Below are 27,803 nucleotides of genomic sequence, written 5' to 3' on the forward strand. Positions count from 1 at the left end.
CTACTGAAGGACCACAAGACTCACCAGTGTTGGCTACTGAAGGACCACAAGACTCACTAGTGTTGGCTACTGAAGGACCACAAGACTCACTAGTGTTGGCTACTGTAGGACCACAAGACTCACCAGTGTTGGCTACTGTAGGACCACAAGACTCACCAGTGTTGGCTACTGAAGGACCATAAGACTCACTTGTGTTGGCTACTGTAGGACCACAAGACTCACCAGTGTTGGCTACTGAAGGACCACAAGACTCACTAGTGTTGGCTACTGTAGGACCACAAGACTCACCAGTGTTGGCTACTGAAGGACCACAAACTCACTAGTGTTAGCCACTGTAGAACCAGAGAATTTACTAGTGTTGGCTACTGAAGGACCACAAACTCACTAGTGTTGGCTACTGAAGGACCACAAACTCACTAGTGTTGGCTACTGTAGGACCACAGGACTCACCAGTGGTGACTACAGTAAGACCAGAGGACTCACCAGTGTTGGCTACTGTAGGACCACAAGACTCACCAGTGGTGGCTACTGAAGGACCACAAGACTCACCAGTGGTGGCTACTGTAGGACCACAAGACTCACTAATGTTGGCTACTGTAGGACCACAAGACTCACAAGTGTTGGCTACTGAAGGACCACAAGACTCACCAGTGTTGGCTACTGTAGGACCACAAGACTCACCAGTGGTGGCTACTGTAGGACCACAAGACACACTAATGTTGGCTACTGTAGGACCACAAGACTCACCAGTGTTGGCTACTGTAGGACCACAGGACTCACCAGTGGTGACTACAGTAAGACCAGAGGACTCACTAGTGTTGGCTACTGAAGGACCACAAACTCACTAGTGTTAGCCACTGTAGAACAAGAGAATTTACTAGTGTTGGCTACTGAAGGACCACAAACTCACTAGTGTTGGCTACTGAAGGACCACAAACTCACTAGTGTTGGCTACTGTAGGACCACAGGACTCACCAGTGGTGACTACAGTAAGACCAGAGGACTCACCAGTGTTGGCTACTGTAGGACCACAAGACTCACTAATGTTGGCTACTGTAGGACCACAAACTCACTAGTGTTAGCCACTGTAGAACCAGAGAATTTACTAGTGTTGGCTACTGTAGGACCACAGGACTCACTAGTGTTGGCTACTGAAGGACCACAAACTCACCAGTGTTGGCTACTGTAGGACCACAAGACTCACCAGTGTTGGCTACTGTAGGACCAGAGGACTCACCAGTGTTGGCTACTGTAGGACCACAAACTCACTAGTGTTAGCCACTGTAGAACCAGAGAATTTACTAGTGTTGGCTACTGAAGGACCACAAACTCACCAGTGTTGGCTACTGAAGGACCACATGACTCACCAGTGGTGACTACAGTAATACCAGAGGACTCACTAGTGTTAGCTACTGAAGGACCACAAACTCACTAGTGTTAACCACTGTAGAACCAGAGAATTTACTAGTGTTGGCTACTGAAGGACCACAAACTCACTAGTGTTGGCTACTGTAGGACCACAGGACTCACCAGTGGTGACTACAGTAAGACCAGAGGACTCACCAGTGTTGGCTACTGTAGGACCACAAGACTCACTAATGTTGGCTACTGTAGGACCACAAGACTCACCAGTGTTGGCTACTGTAGGAAATGAGGACTCACCAGTGTTGGCTACTGTAGGACCACAAACTCACTAGTGTTAGCCACTGTAGAACCAGAGAATTTACTAGTGTTGGCTACTGTAGGACCACAGGACTCACTAGTGTTGGCTACTGAAGGACCACAAGACTCACCAGTGTTGGCTACTGAAGGACCACAAACTCACTAGTGTTAGCCACTGTAGAACCAGAGAACTCACTAGTGTTGGCTACTGAAGGACCACAAACTCACCAGTGTTGGCTACTGTAGGACCACAAGACTCACCAGTGTTGGCTACTGTAGGACCAGAGGACTCACCAGTGTTGGCTACTGTAGGACCACAAACTCACTAGTGTTAGCCACTGTAGAACCAGAGAATTTACTAGTGTTGGCTACTGAAGGACCACAAACTCACCAGTGTAGGCTACTGAAGGACCACATGACTCACCAGTGGTGACTACAGTAATACCAGAGGACTCACTAGTGTTAGCTACTGAAGGACCACAAACTCACTAGTGTTAGCCACTGTAGAACCAGAGAATTTACTAGTGTTGGCTACTGAAGGACCACAAACTCACTAGTGTTAGCTACTGAAGGACCACAAACTCACTAGTGTTGGCTACTGTAGGACCACAGGACTCACCAGTGGTGACTACAGTAAGACCAGAGAACTCACCAGTGTTGGCTACTGTAGGACCACAAGACTCACTAATGTTGGCTACTGTAGGACCACAAGACTCACCAGTGTTGGTTACTGTAGGAAATGAGGACTCACCAGTGTTGGCTACTGTAGGACCACAAACTCACTAGTGTTAGCCACTGTAGAACCAGAGAATTTACTAGTGTTGGCTACTGTAGGACCACAGGACTCACTAGTGTTGGCTACTGAAGGACCACAAGACTCACCAGTGTTGGCTACTGAAGGACCACAAACTCACTTGTGTTAGCCACTGTAGAACCAGAGAACTCACTAGTGTTGGCTACTGAAGGACCACAAACTCACTAGTGTTGGCTACTGTAGTACCAGTGTACTCACCAGTGTTGGCTACTGAAGGACCACATGACTCACCAGTGGTGACTACAGTAAGACCAGAGGACTCACCAGTGTTGGCTACTGTAGGACCACAAGACTCACCAGTGGTGGCTACTGTAGGACCACAAGACTCACTAGTGTTGGCTACTGTAGGACCACAAGACTCACCAGTGTTGGCTACTGTAGGACCACAGGACTCACCAGTGGTGACTACAGTAAGACCAGAGGACTCACTAGTGTTGGCTACTGAAGGACCACAAACTCACTAGTGTTGGCTACTGAAGGACCACAAGACTCACTAGTGTTGGCTAATGTAGGACCTCAAGACTCACCAGTGTTGGCTACTGAAGGACCACAGGACTCACTAGTGTTGGCTAATGTAGGACCACAGGACTCACCAATGGTGACTACAGTAAGACCAGAGGACTCACCAGTGTTGGCTACTGTAGGACCACAAGACTCACTAATGTTGGCTACTGTAGGACCACAAACTCAATAGTGTTAGCCACTGTAGAACCAGAGAATTTACTAGTGTTGGCTACTGTAGGACCAAGAGACTCACAATGTTATGTTTCCGAAGGACCACAGGACTCACTAGTGTTGGCTACTGAAGGACCACAGGACTCACCAGTGGTGGCTACTGAAGGACCACAAGACTCACTAGTGTTGGCTACTGTAGGACCACAAGACTCACCAGTGTTGGCTACTGAAGGACCACAGGACTCACCAGTGGTGGCTACTGAAGGACCACAAGACTCACTAGTGTTGGCTACTGAAGGACCACAGGACTCACTAGTGTTGGCTACTGAAGGACCACAGGACTCACCAGTGGTGGCTACTGAAGGACCACAAGACTCACTAGTGTTGGCTACTGTAGGACCACAAGACTCACTAGTGTTGGCTACTGTAGGACCACAAGACTCACTAGTGTTGGCTACTGAAGGACCACAAGACTCACCAGTGTTGGCTACTGAAGGACCACAAGATTCACTAGTGTTGGCTACTGTAAGACCACAAGACTCACTAGTGTTGGCTACTGAAGGACCACAAGACTCACTAGTGTTGGCTACTGTAGGACCACAAGACTCACCAGTGTTGGCTACTGAAGGACCACAAGACTCACTAGTGTTGGCTACTGTAGGACCACAAGACTCACCAGTGTTGGCTACTGAAGGACCACAAGACTCACCAGTGTTGGCTACTGAAGGACCACAAGACTCACTAGTGTTGGCTACTGTAGGACCACAAGACTCACCAGTGTTGGCTACTGAAGGACCACAAGACTCACCAGTGTTGGCTACTGTAGGACCACAAGACTCACCAGTGTTGGCTACTGAAGGACCACAAGACTCACTAGTGTTGGCTACTGTAGGACCACAAGACTCACCAGTGTTGGCTACTGTAGGACCACAAGACTCACCAGTGTTGGCTACTGTAGGACCACAAGACTCACCAGTGTTGGCTACTGAAGGACCACAAGACTCACCAGTGTTGGCTACTGTAGGACCACAAGACTCACCAGTGTTGGCTACTGAAGGACCACAAGACTCACTAGTGTTGGCTACTGTAGGACCACAAGACTCACTAGTGTTGGCTACTGAAGGACCACAAGACTCACCAGTGTTGGCTACTGAAGGACCACAAGACTCACTAGTGTTGGCTACTGTAGGACCACAAGACTCACCAGTGTTGGCTACTGAAGGACCACAAGACTCACCAGTGTTGGCTACTTTATGTCCACAAGACTCACCAGTGTTGGCTACTGAAGGACCACAAGACTCACTAGTGTTGGCTACTGTAGGACCACAAGACTCACCAATGTTGGCTACTGTAGGACCACAAGACTCACCAGTGTAGGCTACTGAAGGACCACAAGACTCACTAGTGTTGGCTACTGTAGGACCACAAGACTCACCAGTGTTGGCTACTGAAGGACCACAAGACTCACTAGTGTTGGCTACTGAAGGACCACAAGACTAACTAGTGTTGGCTACTGTAGGACCACAAGACTCACCAGTGTTGGCTACTGTAGGACCACAAGACTCACCAGTGTTGGCTACTGAAGGACCACAAGACTCACCAGTGTTGGCTACTGAAGGACCACAAGACTCACTAGTGTTGGCTACTGTAGGACCACAAGACTCACCAGTTTTCGCTACTGAAGGACCACAAAACTCACTAGTGTTGGCTACTGAAGGACCACAAGACTCACTAGTGTTGGCTACTGTAGGACCACAAGACTCACCAGTGTTGGCTACTGAAGGACCACAAGACTCACCAGTGTTGGCTACTGAAGGACCACAAGACTCACTAGTGTTGGCTACTGTAGGACCACAAGACTCACCAGTGTTGGCTACTGAAGGACCACAAGACTCACTAGTGTTGGCTACTGTAGGACCACAAGACTCACCAGTGTTGGCTACTGAAGGACCACAAGACTCACCAGTGTTGGCTACTGTAGGACCACAAGACTCACCAGTGTTGGCTACTGAAGGACCACAAGACTCACTAGTGTTGGCTACTGTAGGACCACAAGACTCACCAGTGTTGGCTACTGAAGGACCACAAGACTCACTAGTGTTGGCTACTGTAGGACCACAAGCCTCACCAATGTTGGCTACTGTAGGACCACAAGACTCACCAGTGTAGGCTACTGAAGGACCACAAGACTCACTAGTGTTGGCTACTGTAGGACCACAAGACTCACCAGTGTTGGCTACTGAAGGACCACAAGACTCACTAGTGTTGGCTACTGTAGGATCACAAGACTCACTAGTGTTGGCTACTGAAGGACCACAAGACTCACCAGTGTTGGCTACTGAAGGACCACCAGACTCACTAGTGTTGGCTACTGTAGGACCACAAGACTCACCAGTGTTGGCTACTGAAGGACCACAAGACTCACTAGTGTTGGCTACTGTAGGACCACAAGACTCACCAGTGTTGGCTACTGAAGGACCACAAGACTCACCAGTGTTGGCTACTGTAGGACCACAAGACTCACTAGTGTTGGCTACTGAAGGACCACAAGACTCACCAGTGTTGGCTACTGTAAGACCACAAGACTCACCAGTGTTGGCTACTGAAGGACCACAAGACTCACCAGTGTTGGCTACTGTAGGACCACAAGACTCACCAGTGTTGGCTACTGAAGGACCACAAGACTCACTAGTGTTGGCTACTGTAGGACCACAAGACTCACTAGTGTTGGCTACTGAAGGACCACAAGACTCACCAGTGTTGGCTACTGAAGGACAACAAGACTCACTAGTGTTGGCTACTGTAGGACCACAAGACTCACCACTGTTGGCTACTGAAGGACCACAAGACACACTAGTGTTGGCTACTGTAGGACCACAAGACTCACCAGTGTTGGCTACTGAAGGACCACAAGACTCACTAGTGTTGGCTACTGTATGACCACAAGACTCACTAGTGTTGGCTACTGAAGGACCACAAGACTCACCAGTGTTGGCTACTGAAGGACCACAAGACTCACTAGTGTTGGCTACTGTAGGACCACAAGACTCACCAGTGTTGGCTACTGAAGGACCACAAGACTCACTAGTGTTGGCTACTGTAGGACCACAAGACTCACTAGTGTTGGCTACTGTTGGACCACAAGACTCACTAGTGTAGGCTACTGAAGGACCACAAGACTCACCAGTGTTGGCTACTAAAGGACCACAAGACTCACTAGTGTTGGCTACTGTAGGACCACAAGACTCACCAGTGTTGGCTACTGAAGGACCACAAGACTCACTAGTGTTGGCTACTGTAGGACCACAAGACTAACCAGTGTTGGCTACTGAAGGACCACAAGACTCACTAGTGTTGGCTACTGTAGGACCACAAGACTCACTAGTGTTTGGCTACTGAAGGACCACAAGACTCACCAGTGTTGGCTACTGAAGGACCACAAGACTCACTAGTGTTGGCTACTGTAGGACCACAAGACTCACCAGTTTGACTACTGAAGGACCACAAGACTCACTAGTGTTGGCTACTGTAGGACCACAAGACTCACCAGTGTTGGCTACTGAAGGACCACAAGACTCACCAGTGGTGACTACTGTAGGACCACAAGACTCACCAGTGGTGACTACTGAAGGACCACAAGACTCACCAGTGTTGGCTACTGTAGGACCACAGGACTCACCAGTGTTGGCTACTGTAGGACCACAAGACTCACGAGTGTTGGCTACTGTAGGACCACAAGACTCACCAGTGTTGGCTACTGTAGGACCACAAGACTCACCAGTGTTGGCTACTGAAGGACCACAAGACTCACTAGTGTTGGCTACTGTAGGACCACAAGACTCACTAGTGTTGGCTACTGTAGGACCACAAGACTCACCAGTGTTGGCTACTGAAGGACCACAAGACTCACTAGTTTTGGCTACTGAAGGACCACAAGACTCACTAGTGTTGGCTACTGTAGGACCACAAGACTCACCAGTGTTGGCTACTGAAGGACCACAAGACTCACTAGTGTTGGCTACTGTAGGACCACAAGACTCACCAGTGTTGGCTACTGAAGGACCACAAGACTCACTAGTGTTGGCTACTGTAGGACCACAAGACTCACCAGTGTTGGCTACTGAAGGACCACAAGACTCACCAGTGTTGGCTACTGAAGGACCACAAGACTCACTAGTGTTGGCTACTGAAGGACCACAAGACTCACTAGTGTTGGCTACTGAAGGACCACAAGACTCACTAGTGTTGGCTACTGAAGGACCACAAGACTCACTAGTGTTGGCTACTGTAGGACCACAAGACTCACCAGTGTTGGCTACTGAAGGACCACAAGACTCACTAGTGTTGGCTACTGTAGGACCACAAGACTCACCAGTGTTGGCTACTGAAGGACCACAAGACTCACTAGTGTTGGCTACTGTAGGACCACAAGACTCACCAGTGGTGGCTACTGTAGGACCACAAGACTCACTAGTGTTGGCTACTGTAGGACCACAAGACTCACTAGTGTTGGCTACTGAAGGACCACAAGACTCACCAGTGTTGGCTACTGAAGGACCACAAGACTCACTAGTGTTGGGTACTGTAGGACCACAAGACTCACTAGTGTTGGGTACTGTAGGACCACAAGACTCACCAGTGTTGGCTACTGAAGGACCACAAGACTCACTAGTGTTGGCTACTGTAAGACCACAAGACTCACTAGTGTTGGCTACTGAAGGACCACAAGACTCACTAGTGTTGGCTACTGAAGGACCACAAGACTCACTAGTGTTGGCTACTGTAGGACCACAAGACTCACCAGTGTTGGCTACTGAAGGACCACAAGACTCACTAGTGTTGGCTACTGTAGGACCACAAGACTCACCAGTGTTGGCTACTGAAGGACCACAAGACTCACTAGTGTTGGCTACTGTAGGACCACAAGACTCACCAGTGGTGGCTACTGAAGGACCACAAGACTCACTAGTGTTGGCTACTGTAGGACCACAAGACTCACCAGTGTTGGCTACTGTAGGACCACAGGACTCACCAGTGGTGACTACAGTAAGACCAGAGGACTCACTAGTGTTGGCTACTGAAGGACCACAAACTCACTAGTGTTAGCCACTGTAGAACCAGAGAATTTACTAGTGTTGGCTACTGTAGGACCACAGGACTCACTAGTGTTGGCTACTGAAGGACCACAACACTCACCAGTGTTGGCTACTGAAGGACCACAAACTCACTAGTGTTAGCCACTGTAGAACCAGAGAACTCACTAGTGTTGGCTACTTAAGGACCACAAACTCACTAGTGTTGGCTACTGTAGGACCAGTGTACTCACCAGTGTTGGCTACTGAAGGACCACAAGACTCACTAGTGTTGGCTACTGTAGGACCACAAGACTCACCAGTGTTGGCTACTGAAGGACCACAACACTCACTAGTGTTGGCTACTGTAGGACCACAAGACTCACCAGTGTTGGCTACTGAAGGACCACAGGACTCACCAGTGTTGGCTACTGAAGGACCACAAGACTCACCAGTGTTGGCTACTGAAGGACCACAGGACTCACCAGTGTTGGCTACTGAAGGACCACAAGACTCACTAGTGTTGGCTACTGTAGGACCACAAGACTCACCAGTGTTGGCTACTGAAGGACCACAAGACTCACTAGTGTTGGCTACTGTTGGACCACAAGACTCACCAGTGTTGGCTACTGAAGGACCACAAGACTCACTAGTGTTGGCTACTGTAAGACCACAAGACTCACTAGTGTTGGCTACTGTAGGACCACAAGACTCACCAGTGTTGGCTACTGAAGGACCACAAGACTCACTAGTGTTGGCTACTGTAGGACCACAAGACTCGCCAGTGTTGGCTACTGAAGGACCACAAGACTCACTAGTGTTGGCTACTGTAGGACCACAAGACTCACCAGTGTTGGCTACTGAAGGACCACAAGACTCACTAGTGTTGGCTACTGTAGGACCACAAGACTCACCAGTGTTGGCTACTGTAGGACCACAGGACTCACCAGTGGTGACTACAGTAAGACCAGAGGACTCACTAGTGTTGGCTACTGAAGGACCACAAACTCACTAGTGTTAGCCACTGTAGAACCAGAGAATTTACTAGTGTTGGCTACTGTAGGACCACAGGACTCACTAGTGTTGGCTACTGAAGGACCACAAGACTCACCAGTGTTGGCTACTGAAGGACCACAAACTCACTAGTGTTAGCCACTGTAGAACCAGAGAACTCACTAGTGTTGGCTACTGAAGGACCACAAACTCACTAGTGTTGGCTACTGTAGGACCAGTGTACTCACCAGTGTTGGCTACTGAAGGACCACATGACTCACCAGTGGTGACTACAGTAATACCAGAGGACTCACTAGTGTTGGCTACTGAAGGACCACAAACTCACTAGTGTTAGCCACTGTAGAACCAGAGAACTTACTAGTGTTGGCTACTGAAGGACCACAAACTCACCAGTGTTGGCTACTGAAGGACCACAAGACTCACCAGTGGTGGCTACTGAAGGACCACAAGACTCACTAGTGTTGGCTACTGAAGGACCACAAGACTCACCAGTGTTGGCTACTATAGGACCACAAACTCACTAGTGTTAGCCACTGTAGAACCAGAGAACTCACTAGTGTTGGCTACTGAAGGACCACAAACTCACCAGTGTTGGCTACTGAAGGACCACAGGACTCACCAGTGTTGGCTACTGAAGGACCACAGGACTCACCAGTGTTGGCTACTGAAGGACCACAAGACTCACTAGTGTTGGCTACTGTAGGACCACAAGACTCACCAGTGTTGGCTACTGAAGGACCACAAGACTCACTAGTGTTGGCTACTGTTGGACCACAAGACTCACCAGTGTTGGCTACTGAAGGACCACAAGACTCACTAGTGTTGGCTACTGTAAGACCACAAGACTCACTAGTGTTGGCTACTGTAGGACCACAAGACTCACCAGTGTTGGCTACTGAAGGACCACAAGACTCACTAGTGTTGGCTACTGAAGGACCACAAGACTCACCAGTGTTGGCTACTGAAGGACCACAAGACTCACTAGTGTTGGCTACTGTAGGACCACAAGACTCACCAGTGTTGGCTACTGAAGGACCACAGGACTCACCAGTGTTGGCTACTGAAGGACCACAAGACTCACCAGTGTTGGCTACTGAAGGACCACAAGACTCACTAGTGTTGGCTACTGTAGGACCACAAGACTCACCAGTGTTGGCTACTGAAGGACCACAAGACTCACTAGTGTTGGCTACTGAAGGACCACAAGACTCACTAGTGTTGGCTACTGTAGGACCACAAGACTCACCAGTGTTGGCTACTGAAGGACCACAGGACTCACCAGTGTTGGCTACTGAAGGACCACAAGACTCACCAGTGTTGGCTACTGAAGGACCACAGGACTCACCAGTGTTGGCTACTGAAGGACCACAAGACTCACTAGTGTTGGCTACTGTAGGACCATAAGACTCACCAGTGTTGGCTACTGAAGGACCACAAGACTCACTAGTGTTGGCTACTGTTGGACCACAAGACTCACCAGTGTTGGCTACTGAAGGACCACAAGACTCACTAGTGTTGGCTACTGTAAGACCACAAGACTCACTAGTGTTGGCTACTGTAGGACCACAAGACTCACCAGTGTTGGCTACTGAAGGACCACAAGACTCACTAGTGTTGGCTACTGTAGGACCACAAGACTCGCCAGTGTTGGCTACTGAAGGACCACAAGACTCACTAGTGTTGGCTACTGTAGGACCACAAGACTCACCAGTGTTGGCTACTGAAGGACCACAAGACTCACTAGTGTTGGCTACTGTAGGACCACAAGACTCACCAGTGTTGGCTACTGTAGGACCACAGGACTCACCAGTGGTGACTACAGTAAGACCAGAGGACTCACTAGTGTTGGCTACTGAAGGACCACAAGACTCACTAGTGTTGGCTACTGTAGGACCACAAGACTCACCAGTGTTGGCTACTGAAGGACCACAGGACTCACCAGTGTTGGCTACTGAAGGACCACAAGACTCACTAGTGTTGGCTACTGAAGGACCACAAGACTCACTAGTGTTGGCTACTGTAGGACCACAAGACTCACCAGTGTTGGCTACTGAAGGACCACAGGACTCACCAGTGTTGGCTACTGAAGGACCACAAGACTCACCAGTGTTGGCTACTGAAGGACCACAGGACTCACCAGTGTTGGCTACTGAAGGACCACAAGACTCACTAGTGTTGGCTACTGTAGGACCACAAGACTCACCAGTGTTGGCTACTGAAGGACCACAAGACTCACTAGTGTTGGCTACTGTTGGACCACAAGACTCACCAGTGTTGGCTACTGAAGGACCACAAGACTCACTAGTGTTGGCTACTGTAAGACCACAAGACTCACTAGTGTTGGCTACTGTAGGACCACAAGACTCACCAGTGTTGGCTACTGAAGGACCACAAGACTCACTAGTGTTGGCTACTGTAGGACCACAAGACTCGCCAGTGTTGGCTACTGAAGGACCACAAGACTCACTAGTGTTGGCTACTGTAGGACCACAAGACTCACCAGTGTTGGCTACTGAAGGACCACAAGACTCACTAGTGTTGGCTACTGTAGGACCACAAGACTCACCAGTGTTGGCTACTGTAGGACCACAGGACTCACCAGTGGTGACTACAGTAAGACCAGAGGACTCACTAGTGTTGGCTACTGAAGGACCACAAACTCACTAGTGTTAGCCACTGTAGAACCAGAGAATTTACTAGTGTTGGCTACTGTAGGACCACAGGACTCACTAGTGTTGGCTACTGAAGGACCACAAGACTCACCAGTGTTGGCTACTGAAGGACCACAAACTCACTAGTGTTAGCCACTGTAGAACCAGAGAACTCACTAGTGTTGGCTACTGAAGGACCACAAACTCACTAGTGTTGGCTACTGTAGGACTAGTGTACTCACCAGTGTTGGCTACTGAAGGACCACATGACTCACCAGTGGTGACTACAGTAATACCAGAGGACTCACTAGTGTTGGCTACTGAAGGACCACAAACTCACTAGTGTTAGCCACTGTAGAACCAGAGAACTTACTAGTGTTGGCTACTGAAGGACCACAAACTCACCAGTGTTGGCTACTGAAGGACCACAAGACTCACCAGTGGTGGCTACTGAAGGACCACAAGACTCACTAGTGTTGGCTACTGAAGGACCACAAGACTCACCAGTGTTGGCTACTGTAGGACCACAAACTCACTAGTGTTAGCCACTGTAGAACCAGAGAACTCACTAGTGTTGGCTACTGAAGGACCACAAACTCACTAGTGTTGGCTACTATAGGACCAGTGTACTCACCAGTGTTGGCTACTGAAGGACCACATGACTCACCAGTGGTGACTACAGTAATACCAGAGGACTCACTAGTGTTGGCTACTGAAGGACCACAAACTCACTAGTGTTAGCCACTGTAGAACCAGAGAACTTACTAGTGTTGGCTACTGAAGGACCACAAACTCACCAGTGTTGGCTACTGAAGGACCACAAGACTCACTAGTGTTGGCTACTGTAGGACCACAAGACTCACTAGTGTTGGCTACTGTAAGACCACAAGACTCACTAGTGTTGGCTACTGTAGGACCACAAGACTCACCAGTGTTGGCTACTGAAGGACCACAAGACTCACTAGTGTTGGCTACTGTAGGACCACAAGACTCGCCAGTGTTGGCTACTGAAGGACCACAAGACTCACTAGTGTTGGCTACTGTAGGACCACAGGACTCACCAGTGTTGGCTACTGAAGGACCACAAGACTCACCAGTGGACACTACTGCAAGACCAGAGGACTCATCACTGGTGACTATTATAGGACCAGGGTACTCACCAGTGTTGGCTAATGTAGGACCAGAGGACTTACCAGTTGTGACTACTGTAGGTCTAGATGTTAAGCAATGAATGTTTTCTGCCTAAGCTTGAACCAATGTACGGATACATGTACAGATAATCACAGCCAACAACAACTGAAATAGAACAGAAATTGCATACTCCGGACATGTCAAAGCCATCTCCCAATCAAGCTGCAGTAATTCAATTCCTGTTCTTCCTGTTGCAGACCTAAAACTAAGCATACATTCTGGAAGCTCTCTCTCTATTGGTTTTCTCCAGTTCACCAGTAATGCTGGTATTAAAGGAAATAAAAGCTGGCAAAGAAGAAACTGCCAGTAAGAAAAAAAAACCTAGAAAAAATTTAATGAACAGCAGCAAGCACCCAATTACACTGTTCTGCATGATTGATAATCGGCACACACACCAATACTGCTGATTCTTGTGTAAAATCACCTCCTAAATATGACCTTCTTCCCCATCACACACTTGTTTCTGGGGAGGGGTCCCACATATTTTTATAATTTTTCAATATTTTGGAGTGATGAAAAGTAATTTTTTTTTTGCCTTTATATTTATTCTTAAGGGCTAAAGTGTTAAATGTCCTAATTGTGATCGTTTGTAGCAAGGAGGTAGAGGTGGGAGCATTTGCCCCCTTAAATTGTAAAGTTGCGGCCGTGTGTTCACGCAGACCGGTCGTGTTTGTGCGCGCGCTCCGTGTTTATGCTCGTAATAATCATTCTATAGTTGTGTATGTAAATGTGTTATCAATATTGAGTCGTCTTTCCTAGATCAACCCGAATTCCCGGGGTTTGGATTATCTTTCAGTGATGCTTCAGCTACCGATTTAATTCCTGCTGACCACATAACATGGTGCCAGTGAAGTTCAGGCTCAGGAAGAAGAGAGGATTTCAGTGTGGAAGAATGGGAGCTACTTGAGAATCATCTTCAATTTCAGGAGCCATTTAGTCGGTTTGTGCAAATTGATGAGAATATGGCAACAAGTGCAGCACCAGTGGATGATGAGCTGATGTGTCTCGACAAGGCTCAGTCTTGTGCTGTGCAGGCAAGTGTTGGAGAAATTGAAGGTGAGGACAATGAAGATGATAAAGTGTGTTCATCCTTACCAAGTAGAAAGGATGCCAACAGTGCTTTAGCCACATTGGAAAATGTTCTCTCAAATGTTGATGATGTTGGCACTGAAACACTTCTGACCTTTGATAAGCTTTGTAATGTGGTAAAAAATGCCTATAAGAAAAAAATAGTGCAAACCAGAATTGATGCTTTTTTTAAACCAAATGTTTGAATAGAAAATGTGTCATGAATGCAAGTTTATTGAAGTTTGTATCATGAATTATTCTGTAAGTGTTGCATTGTGTTTGTTTTCTACATTGTTTACAAATTGTTATGCATGTAGTGAAGCCAGCTTATACTACCAACAGTGTATATAATTTTCTTTATGGTTGTAAATATAGGCATTTAAAGTTCAATCAAACATTTTGTCATAATCAAAATTCACTAAATTTCTTCATGCATAGCTGCATCATGCATACACCACAGCTAGTTGCTGCAGAATGCTACTGGTATAGAGTATGGCAGGCCAGTACCTGGGGCAGCGGGGTGCTCTTCTATAGTTATCTCCTCCTTCACTTGCTGGCACAGACCGGTACAGGAACACTGCAACACACACCAACCCTGTCACCTCGGCTCACTAACCTACATGAGGTGTGCACTACAAACATAGGGTCAAGTTCTTGTTACATTTAGTGATGAATGTTGGGATTTTTAATATATCACTCAGTGCCAGATGCTGTTGATCTTTCCAAAATAGCTATAACAAATGGAATCATAGTAAAAAAATAAGGGCATTCAATTAAAAAATATTTGTGTCGTGAGTCCGGCAGAGTACAAACACTAGATATTCCCACCCTCTCTAACGGCCAATCCAAGCACCAACAAGTGGTAATCTTCATTCTAGTTTTCTCTAATTAGAAACAATACAATAACTAAACACAATTTATGTGGATAACAATACACGTAGAACAAAAATTATTTTTACAATGGAAGGAGAAGTAATATTGATGATTTCAAATTTAAACATGTTAATTTGATAAGATTTTGTTTTATATCTTGCCCATGTTTGTAACAACCCAGGCAACTGCTCTTCCCACTTCTAAATAAGGTTCTTTATGATTTATTGTGTTTTTATAAGCAGAGATGATATATGGTTAGTTTATCTGGTAAGATGAAAATACCCTCAGTTCTTTTGGGCAATCGTAAGCTGCTATGTTACAATGTATTAGTTTCCACGGTCGGAAGATCACGTACTAATGACTTGTGAATTTTCTTAAAGGAAAAATAACGAACTGTTAAAATCAATTTTGTCCAAGAAACATATCAGCAATCAATCATGACAGTAACTTTTATTTTGGGAACTTAAATATTTTGTTTTAAACAATCAACAAAACTTCAAGTGTTTATGCATGGGGACTCTAGACCAATGTTGAGCTAGCCGGAGGTCTGGAGTGTTATATGCTTGTACAAGGAAAACAAGCAAAAAAAAATTAAACCAGGTTTTTTTAAGATTCATAATTATATGGTTGAATATCGCTTCGTACCTACTTAATTGTTAGACCTTTGTGAATAAATATGTTTAAGATAAATGTGTAAAAACCTAATTCAGCTTCCAAGCAACCATTTCCAATAGAAATTAGAAAAACTAATTTGATTACCTTATTCAGAGGGTTGTAACAAATTTACTGAAGCAGTACAAAGAAGCATCGCTTAAAATATTATTCACAGTGGTTCAAGCTTGTATCACTTAGTGCAAAGTTGACGCAATTTTTGTAACTAATCTATACACTTGGAAAAGAGTGCCCTCACGTGAAAACAATTTGTAATTTGTCACTGTGTGAACAAGTGCCAGAAGGAACACCAGAATGCTTAAGACAACAAATCAGTAGATATGGGTCGGTTCATCGTTTCTTCACTTCAGATTACACATTTCAAATTCGACTCGAATTCCAATTTCCAATTTTTCCTCCTTTCTGAATGTAATTATGGAAATTCAAGCAGAAGGCTAAACTAAAGAATAACATTCAATAAGTGAAAATATCAATACATTTACTGACAAAAAAATGGGTCGAAATCATGGAGGTTAAGAATTTGAGCTAGAGGGAATTTACTTAATTAAAGCTAAATAAATTAAAGTCTTTGTCTCAATTAGCAATTATTTGAATCGATAGTCATCTCCACATTAAATCACTTTAATTCCATACATTCTTAGTTAAGTTTACTCCAACTAACATACAAGAAAAATCATTTTGAGAATGCAGCCATAATGCATTGAGGGAAATTGAATGGCCAAGAAACACATTAAAACCAATTGAATTTAAGTAACTACATATATTCTAAACACTAATTATACACATTTTGCTTTAAGGGTTCTTACATTCTTTGCAACAAATTATAAATAATACCCTAATTTATCGCATAATCGTCGCACTTGCATAATCGTCACACCTTTATTTTAGGCCGTCAAAATTGGGATAAAAAAACTTCTCGCGTAAACGTCACATTTTGTTTTTGGTCTCGCTATTAGATGCTGAGCGGTATGTGTACGTATCTTTTCCTAATAAAATGATTTTTTTTAAATTAGAAATCTAATATTTAACCGGACATTACCACTTACTTATTTAATTAACTGAAATACGAATTTGTCTGGCGTATAAATTTTCTTTTTAAGACGTTTGTAAACGTTATTACCTTTATCTTCCCTGATTTTAAAACTGACAAGTTTACTGTCCGCAAGTACCGTAGGATGAATATTTAAAGATAGTTCACAATTATATCCTGTGGATGCACACAAACTCACGGTACAAACCAAAGGACTCACATCCTCGGTACAAAGACAAAATTAACTAGATCCTTGTTTGGGCCAATATAATTACTATGGCTAAAAAATTCTAGTTTATAGTTCCAAAACAAGATAAAGGTTTATTATTAATGCAAAATACTCTCTTCAAACCATTCAATTGTCAATTTTGAGCCACCACCCGACATATGACATCTTAGTACCTCGTACTGACGCCAATTGTCGAGGCTACATGCAACTGCACAACACCTGAAGGAAGTGGCAGGTGCACCACCTATTCACCCAATCACAAACATACAAGGAAAAATATCAGCCAATCACGGCACGTGGCAACAGCACTTCTAATAACTTCTGAGACTTTTACTCACTCTTTCTGAACTCTGACTCTCTCTAATTATTCCTCAAACGACAAGCTATTTCATGTGCTATTCTTATCTAACAAAGAACCATGACAAAATAAAATATAAAATTACGTTAACACGTCTTGACAAATTTTAAAAAAAGCAACCCCTCAAAAATTACGTGAAAGCATATAAAAATACGACTAACCAAATAAACAAACAAGTAAAAAAAAACTTCAAGGGGCTTAATCACTATAGAGCAAACATATTCTCTGAACACCTTAAAAAGTACAAAACAATGCATATTATGAGGAATAAACATTAGTCAAACACTAAAATACTTCTTACAGAAATAACAAACTACTATATAAATGAAACTGAACAACCCAACCATAGTACTGAATATGATCAGACAACATAACTTGTTAACGAAACTGTGTAGCAAGTGGGGACAGTAGTAGCCTTGGTCGTTACAAGTTAATACTAAGCTATATCATGGACAAGTACATAAAATTAAAGTAAACACACTGAGATGTGAGCATGAGGATATGAAGCAATCCTACTGTAACAAAGTAACTACAGCGTAACCCCTTATTTACATTACCGTTATTTACGTTTTCCCGTTATTTGCACTATATTCTTCAGGTCCCGTTTAGTTCCCATTTAGTCCAATACAATACTTTCACGCGAATTACATCTCAAAAATCGAATCCATCCCGCTATTTACGTCATGTAACAACCATAAACAACTTGGTGCAATCGCCATAGATGATGAAACTGTAAAAGAATTGTCCGAGAATAAACATGTGAAACGCGTCAAAGATTGCGTTCAAATCGAAAACCACAACAAACACATTACAAGATGACGATGAAGTTGTGCTGGCTCTATTTGCGCTGCGAGCGCTGCCGAGTTTCTGGACTATATTTTAATCACATACAGTGAAACCTCGATTCTACGTACACTCACGGTTCTCCAAAATTTGTCCTTACGACCGAGTTGTACGTAGGAACCAGCGAGGCCAAATTACGTCCATTTGTGACTATCCCCTCCCCCTCATTTTTCCCACCGCTGCCGCGGGAAATGAATTGCCGTTGCCGTGTCCTGCTGCCACGGGAAATGACCTGCCGTAACTTTATATTATGCTGATGTATTTTCGATCAAAATTATATCTTGTTCGTGCAGAAACAACACTTGAGCTAATCAAACGTAAAAATAAAATAAAAATTCGACACTGAAGGCAGTGTCGTAAGCCTCGTGTTTACATTTTTTTATATTTTATATCAATAAAATAATAATTAACACACAATATATTTGCTCAAATAAAAAAATACCGTGGGTACTTTAAGTGTAGATAAGATTAGCTAGTAGGCCTAAAAACATCGTGAAAAACTTAACGTTTATAGTCGGCAATGAACATTTTATATTGCAAAATATACATATCTTATAACATGAAAAGTTGCTTTTATTTATAAACATGTAATAATTTAAGCCTAGGCGTGTAAAAGTCCGAGTAATTATAGCAGGAGACAATCTAAAATGTACTAGGGAAAAACGTAAACTCATGAATGTATAAACGTAACGGGAATGTCGGGAATATTACGTGACTGCTTGTAAGTTCTGATACTGTATTTATGTCACAACTTAGCCGAAATACTGGTATGAGACATAAACTTCACAAGATAAAATGAGGAGTCTTGGTAACTGTTTTATACGTATTTTATAATTTCGGAAGTATTGTACAGTTGATGCATATTTTTTTTAAACTAACCATTTATTTCTGGGGATCGTAAATAATTAATTATTGGTATCAAACCATCAAAATGAACGTAAACTAAAACATGTCACGTGATGCGTGTACCAATAAATTGGTATTAGAACTGGACAAAACTGGTACACGGGAGGTGGAGCTTATATTTTTTTCCGCTAAGCTTGCATCTATTGGCTGGCTGCTGATGGAAGGTCACGAGTCTGGGCGGAGCGTTAAGTGAGTTATACTGCGCATGCGCAGCTCAGAGAACAGAGAACCAGCCGGCGGCTATGCACCGTAACAACAGCTGATTGAGTACAATGACCTTTCTCCGCGCACTGCGCGCTAGTTGCGGCCCTTTTTTTTAATTTTTTTACTGTGGTGCAATATGTATGTGTTATGTAGCCCGTATTTGTTCTGAACGCTGCAGGATGCGACTGTATTTTAATTAACTTTAACGTATTTCTTACTTTTCCCTTTATTTACACTTTCCCGCTTTTTAGACTTTTTTACTTTGTCGCCACAATAAGTGCAAATAAGGGGTTTTGCTGTAAGTGTATTCTTGGGACATCACTGAGGCAGATGTCCCCATCCCGTGCACTGTCGGCCCTGCAAGGTCGCTGCTGACAAGTGACCACCCCCACCTCTCCCTTGCTCCCAATGACCAGACTGCAGGAAGTACACAGTGAATGGCTGCATCCTCCGGGACTGCAGAACCATCCAGCCACGAGCGGAACAACTGGCTGGGCGACAGACACGGGAGTCACTGGTCTCTTTCAAGTTGTGTGAAGTTATGAATTAATGGTGTGTCATATTTATTCTCATGTCCACAAAGGGTTCTGGAATCTCTCATGCTTGTGTTCTTAGTCACGTCTGCACTCACCAGTTCGTTCAACTCCTCCGTGATTGGCTCCTGCTTCACACAGACGTCTCCATCTGCCGGCTGAAACAACACACCAATTAGCACATGGAGGAGCAGACACCTGCATGTTATTAGGAAATACAGCAACTAATGATATCAGTAGTGTTTGGCTGGATTATAAATGGTGAATATAGTGATAAAACTGAATAAAATCATAATGCAAGAACAACACTACATAAGGAGAAATTTACGTACAAATAAGAAACAAGATTTAGCTCGGTAAAACTTTATTATGTACACGTTATTTTCTGCTAATATTTTTACAAATAAAAGATTTCCTTGTAAAATTTATTTAACAATATACCTCCTAGTAAAATAATATTTATTTTATTTAAATTTATTTGCTATCACATATACAACAGTAAAAACAGACTAAAAAAAATACTTTTATAAAATCTTATTATCAACAGTTACATAAATATGCCTTTAAAGGCTTTGCTCATGTGTGCTTAACCATTTGTAACTTATGCATCTAAACATGCAGTAAGGGTTCAAAAAATAAAGTTACAGTTATAGAAAGTTGAAAGGATGTAAATTCTAAACCTAAACAAAAAATCGGTGAAGGGGTCATTCCATGTCAGTTCATCCAACAAAAATTGAAAATGCAACCATTGTTTTTTTTAATTTTGATAAAAATTGGTTCATTTGTTTGGTGACATATGGCCACTTAAAAACCAAAATTTCAGATTTTTATCTCAAATACTTCCATTTTTGGCCTAAAACAGGTTGATGTTTAGAAATACCTGTTCTCAGCACAAGAAGAGTTTGAATATCTTTGGAAAGTGATTCCAATCTTTTGATTGCCTTTGTTTTAATATAACACTCTTTATGGCATTCTTCATGCATATCATTCCGAACAGAACAGAATTCTAGTTTATTAGTACTGGTAGCCATGTAGTTCTCATCCAACTTATAATGAACTAAGACTTTCCACTAACATTATACACAGGCAGCGCAGTAAGACTGCCCTACACAGTGTAGCCTGCATGGTGGCAGACACACGCCTTATCTGACCCCACCCCCCTCCGTTATCTTTATTGCTTTCCTCCTCTCTGCCCCTCTGTTCATGGGCCACTATACTGCATTTACTGTGACAGCCCAAATATTAGGCCTACCTCTCAACTGCCTCTGAGGAAGCAGAAAAAAAAAACCAATGCCAAGGGGAACAGAGCAAGTATCAAAGAACCCCTCTCTTATAGCTAGCAAGCAGACTCCATGCAGAAATGACATATGTACAGTCGCATGACATGGTTCTGCAGATAACACAGGGAAGGTAATTAGAGGCTTTGAAATTTGCACCTAATCCTTGTGTAATATGCGGAAAATATGGGACATACACAACCCTTATATTCGATCCTCTTTACTTCCATCTTCTGGCTGCCAAGTCATTTTCATGTTGTTTTTTAACACTCCAGCAGAAAGCCACTATTTTTTTTAATGTATATTATAGAAAATTTCCTCCTCTTTCACATAGCACCAAGCTCATTTTTTTGTGAGGTCTGCCTTTTGAGATACAGTCTATTTTGTAATAAAGGATGCAGATGATACTTGAAACATCAGTCATGTTAATAATTCTGTTATAACTTACAAACCATTCTAGATATAGCAATTTGGTGGCAAAATTTTAATTCTCTAGAGAATTTTACATAAGGAAATTTGTTCTTATTCTGAAATATTGGTATTACAGTGAAATACAAAGCAAGGAAACACAGATACTGACCAATTTATGCTGTCATTACAACCTGTTTTAGGCCAAAAATGGTCACAAAGGAACCTTCGATTTCTCAGGAAGTATTTGAGATAAAAATCTAAAATTTTGGATTTTAAGTGGCCTTTTGTCACCTAACAATTGAACCAATTTTTATTAAAATCAAAAAACATGGGTTACATGCCCTGGATGAACTGACATGGAATGACCCGAAGAATATTTCTTGCCATTTAATTGTGTGTGAAAAATTATACATACAAAATATTGCTGAATCATTTTTTTTTTAATTTATGGAGTTAGTTTTATTTGACTATATGTATTAATTATCACATCATTTTTGCAAACCATGTATTTAGTTAGGCTACATAATTAAAACTGAAGTTTGTAATATTAAAAATGTTGGTTGATTGTCCCTTGGTTGCTCACGACGCACGGCACCGACTGTCTGCTCAGCACGGCCACCAATTGACAGAAAGGCTTCACTCTAGGACTTTGCTGCGCCTGTGGTCGTACAGTTGCCATTAACAGCGCAGCCCCGACCGCAGGCGTGAAACTTCTCGACAGTTCTCTAATATATTGAATTGGGCAGCCGTCACCCAACACGTCTACACTCGCAGGTGCCCCAGTAATGACTAACATGGCGACCAACAACTACAGCAGATGTCGTGGCTGGAGTCGTAGGCCAATCACAGAGAACTTTACACTTTCCACCAATGACAGAACACTTTTTGGCCGTGAAAACTGACCATAACTGCCCACACGAGACATCACTTGATTATTTTCCCATGCAAAAAATACATCTCTCTCTCTCTCTCTCTCTGTATCTCTCTCTCTGTCTCTCTCTCTCTCTTTCTCTCTCTAATGCTTTTGTAACAGGCAAAACTATTGCATTAGCCTGCCTTCTAACAAACAAAGCAAAAAAAAAAAAATTTAAAAAAAAAGAGAAAGCACAAGAAATCTTGTAGCATTGCACAAGGAGGATTTGTTTTATATATATATATATATATATATATATATATATATATATATATATATATATATATATATATATATATATATATTTATATATATTTATTTATTTATTTATTGGTCATAAGAATATTGATTAAGAATAACTTTGATATGAAGGATAATAATAATTTAATATGTAGTTAAGGATAATTGTTCAGATCTGTTAAGAATTGTTATGAATTACGTTGGTTATATTTCATAGAAAGCCTTCAAATACTTATTTCCTTGAGTAACTTAATTATTAATTTGAGGGTTAATTGCAGTTCATAATAATTTTGATATTTGATAATTAATTTCAGTAATTGTTTTGTTTAAAGCAGTGTAGACTATAATTTTACAGGACATCATTTTTAAACTAAAATTTCTAATACGGTATGAATTTCAACTTTGTTTACTAAATTTTGAACATTGTTTTTAAATTTGTTGGGTAATTTTAAATTCTATTGGATATTGCTAGTGTAATATTTCGAGAATAGTCTGGAAGGTACAGAAGGAAGAGCGGACAGGCGCGACACCCTGGCGCCAGAAAGTTATTTTTCACCTTGTAAATGTGTGTTTGGGATTTACGCGTCACATGGACGCACAGCTGTAGTGACCGCCTGGTAGGTTCTTTGGAGGCTACCACTAGCCAGCCAATCAGGGCGAGCCCTGTCATGGAGTGATGCGCCTGTCCGAATTTCCTTATATGGTCATGTTCTGAATTCTGTACTCTGATTGGTCAATTGGCCCACGGGGTTGCCTCCCTTGTTTTCACCTTTACAAGGGAAGGTAGTCTCGTCGACCAAGCCACTTATTGCTCGATCGTTGCCGAAACCGGTTGCGTCGTCGGCTAGTCACGACACAGAATAGAAAGTCACTAAGGGACAATTTAACGCCTAGGGGCTAGGGCCAGGCAGCATTTTTTGAACCTAAATTCTTTATTTTTCGGAATAGTTAATTAGAAATTTAGGCCCTAGGCATCGACGTCGGCCCGACTTCGTGTGATTCCGGTCCGCTATCTACGGTACCTTGAGTTATGTAGTTAACCAAGGGACATTACTAAAAAATATTTTTTTTTTGGCGAGTGACAAGAAGACTCCTCGACCGTCAACGGCAAGATGTATGGTGCTGTGGTATGTATTTGGACCTCATTCTATCAAAATTCAAAGACATCGTAAAAATTTGTATAAGAAAAGACAAATACTGTGCAAGTAACAAAGCTCACGAACTAAATTCATTTGTAAAATTGTGTACTGAGGCCATGTAACGATGAGAAAAAACATTTTTTTTGGCAAGAAATAAACAAAGGTAATTTAATAAACTCTTTGATTTCCAAATAACGTCGAATGCAACCATAGTAATGAAAAATTCCTAAGGAATATTGCTCGTCTTTTTTTTTACGTTTCTCTGTGTGCTTAGCCGGGCCACACACACAATAATGTTAACTGAGAAAGCAAGATGCAACTAAAATTACTTCAATTGCTTTATTAAAAAAACTCATCTAAAATATTAAAAATGTTACATTAATGGGAAATATGTTTAAAATACATTTTAAAAATGCACTAATACCTCTTAAAAGAACAAACAACTGTAATTTACATAATGATAGAAAACCAAATACGTGTTATTAATGATTATAAAAACATTATTAATTATTTAAGAAACTCATTCTTAAATTGGGAAGGGTGAGTAACCTTGTTGTTAAAAGTCCGAGCAATAGGTTCTGTTTGTCAACACAGATGTACCAAACTTCAATTGCAGGTTTGTTGAATTTATTTGAGCTCAGTAGTCTCTGGAAAATCTTATTTGTAAACTACTTACCTATAATGACTATTGGTTCTGAAAAATATTCTGTGCTCACCAGTTCATGTGTCAACTCCTCTTTGATTGGGAGAAAAACCGCTTTGAAAGGCTTCTGCTCTGAGCAGTCAACTTCACGTGCTGCCTGTAACAACACCACACACCACCTGGCATGTCAGTACGCTGACTGGTAGTCTGTGTTATCCTGCAGCTAGACACTTCTATACCTTGGATATACATAGTTGAGATTATATGGTGGATAGTGACTGAATTAAATATAAACTGCAAGTAATGCACACGATACAGAACACTAAAATTGTCATTACTAATAAGACTTAAAATTGGTATTATAATGTATATTGTAGTGCATATGAAAAAATTAATTTTATTCCAATATGTAACTACTAGTTATAATTTGATTGAATATTTATTTATGAATAAGGCTATATTAAAATTGTAAGTGTAAGTATTCAGAACATTAATACATTTTCTACAAGTATATAATTTTTTAATATTCGTTACTGCTACAGGTTAAAGTTAAATGCTATTTTATTGGAAATAATGTTTATTCTTGCTCAGCATCATTACAAAAACAAGACTATATGTTTTAATGTTGATTTAATTTAAAATTGTCCTCATTTCTATCCTTTCCTTTCTGATTATTATTTTATTATTTATGGTGATTTCTATTATAATATAATATATTTCATCAAAATGTACACTCCAATGTTGTTGTGACAGCTATAGAGATAGCATTCAATTATTGGTTCTTGCAATGGAAAAGACTAACTTAAATTTTTTTTTGACATACCTATATTTCTTTTTACACTGTAATTCATGGGGAAAAACAATAATAAACAAACAAAAAAAGGTAAATTTGAAAACAAGTCAAAATCATTTAAAAAATTTAAAGAAATTACAACAAACATTTTGAAATAAAGAACAAATACCTGTCCCATTGCTCATGGCATTTATGTTCTGTGTTAACACAACATACTTACAATTTGAATATAGTTCCAATTTAATTAATAACTAAATTGGAATTTAAAAAATAGTCTATAAACATAAATTTCAGAGATATTTCCAGTTAATACAATATAATACAAAATATTGTTACCATAAATAGGAAAAATGAATTTCCTTCATTTATATAAAGTAAAATTAAGTAGCCCCTTGAAATTAATATATAATTTATGATAAAATTGAACATGGCAAAGAGTTAGTATAAATTTACTATAAATTTATGGCTAGGATGCAAGACATGCTCCTGAGATAAATACATTTTTATGTGGTTGTGAATGAGCCCTTTCTTTATGTTTTATATATTTCAAGTTGTCCCTCTATCAGCAAGCACATATTTAGCACCAAGTAACAATTTAAGGTATAAGGTTTATTTATTTGATATACATTTATGCTATACAGCATATTTCCAGATACCTGGACTTAACTACTAAGTTCAATACTTTTATCATAAGGTAATTTTTTTTTGTGTAAGTTAAACAAAACTAAACATAAGCTAATGTAATATGAACTGGATCTACTATTTGCTACATAGAGATTTTTAAATTCACAGGCTAAAACCTTTTCAGAGATAATTTACACATAACTGGACAATCTCCAATTATTTTGTTTAATATTGATATACTTAAGCAAAGCCAGGTAAAATAAAATTTAAATACTAGTTACCAAAAGGGGGGTTATATTGAAGTTTGTGATTCCCAGAGCCATTCCTCCTTATTTAATGTCTTATCGTTTTCCGTGACCGGTAGACACACAGTTTTATCTTATGTTGTTTTTTAACTGTTTGTGGATAGTAAAATGAAATTTCTATTCTGTTTGTCTGTGAACCTGTTTATGTGAAGATTTTGGTGGAAATGCAGTGATGTCACTTTGAGAGAGTGGAGTTAGTTTGAAACCATCGTAGTTCACCGTAGTGATGGCCCGGTGTCTGATAACAATTATCAGTGATCTGGATTATCCCTACTGTACTGTTTACAATGTAAGCTACTTCCAAAAATATAAACAATATCTGTTACACAATGTCGAAGCTGCTTGGAAGATTACATGTGAAGTGTTGTGTTCAGTATCTCAACTGACTGAAGCTTAATGGTCATTCACTTTAATTCATTACTTAAATGTAGGTACTTAATTTAGTCACAATAGTACCTCAAACATGAAAAACATATCTCCCTTAGTCTGTCCCCTAAGCTATTCTGTTTGTGTATCAGTAATTTTAACTACATAGAAATCTAACAAAATATAAAAATTGTTCATTTTAAAAAATATTTACGTCTACATTTGTCCCACATATTTCACATCTCATCCCCTGCCTTTTTGTATTCCTTTAATAACTGTGTTAGTTTACTTTGTAGCTAGAAGTTTTGACCTTAAACAATTCATTGGACGTGAAGTTGGCAGCAAGTGTCATGCGAGCTAGCCACGCAGCCATTTCATCAGTCATTACGATAACGTTGTGAATGATCTCTCCACTGGTAAGTTTTATTTTGTGATTATTCACCTAAAGTTCACTACTGTTTTTTGTGCATAGATTCTCATATTTCTTTGTTAATTACATATGATAATTACTGTTACACCAATCTTTCACTTAGCACGTCTTCAAATTGCTAAAATTCATATAGCGCTATGTTAATTATACTGCCCGTCTTGAAAAGCTTGTCTGTAAATTTCAGTTAGTACAAAATCAGCACAAAAAAAGGTGCTCCAACACGATAAACAACGGATGTACCGTGGGATACAGCTAGCTACATGGGGGAGGGGGGGGGGGGAGAAGAGATGTGCACGCAGGTTTGACTGCACTATCGGCTGTTGTACAAACATTAGCTATGGCAAGTTCAGTTGTGGCTATATTGGGTGTTAAGGCTAGATTAAGAATTTAAAAAAATAACAGTGACAGTAGGTCTTGCATAAAAGATTTGACCGCCATGTTTTCAAACATACTGATACACAATAGTGCATAGGACAGTTGTGTGCATGGGAGACAGTTCATATGCATAGAAGAAAAATGAATATATTTTATTCCTGTTACGGACGCATGGCGCAACAAATGTGACTAGAGTAGCATGCCATTTTGGCAGGACTAGATAACTGTTTATATTTCCAATCATATTGTGGCAAGAAATTGTCGAGATATTACTATGCTCACGTGTAATCCCTGCTTTAAAATTAACCCTTTTCTTGGCAATGTGACTTATACGTAACATTTTAATTTTTATTTTTAAATTTTTCCCTTGTCAAAATTTTCCTTTGTTCTTTGTGCTGTGCACTCACATATTGACATCCCTTGCACCACAAAGAGCCATCTATGTATTACCAAACAAACTTTATGAGTGGTGTTCCGAAAGTTGCCAAAATG

At 41.7% G+C, this 27,803-nt stretch overlaps 1 protein-coding gene across 7 annotated transcripts in view; it reads right to left on the minus strand.

Annotated features, from left to right (window-relative positions):
* LOC134536595 (gastrula zinc finger protein XlCGF57.1-like) overlaps window positions 1–27,803 on the minus strand; it is a 256,297-nt gene that overhangs the window by 129,430 nt on the left and 99,064 nt on the right. For 4 of the 7 annotated variants that reach the window (XR_010075811.1, XR_010075812.1, XM_063376365.1 and 1 more), the window contains exon 5: window positions 14,655–14,724. Coding sequence is in view for 5 of the 7 variants with exons in the window: in XM_063376365.1 (XP_063232435.1) it covers window positions 14,655–14,724 (70 nt within the window). In the remaining 2 variants the exon portion in view is untranslated. Of the gene's footprint in view, window positions 1–12,717; window positions 14,725–19,893; window positions 19,954–24,491; window positions 24,576–27,803 lie in introns of those variants that run through there. The other 3 variants (XM_063376359.1, XM_063376367.1, XM_063376363.1) reach the window with 3 other exon arrangements.

This window comes from Bacillus rossius, chromosome 11, assembly GCF_032445375.1.
Source record: "Bacillus rossius redtenbacheri isolate Brsri chromosome 11, Brsri_v3, whole genome shotgun sequence".
Classification (NCBI taxonomy): domain Eukaryota; kingdom Metazoa; phylum Arthropoda; class Insecta; order Phasmatodea; family Bacillidae; genus Bacillus; species Bacillus rossius.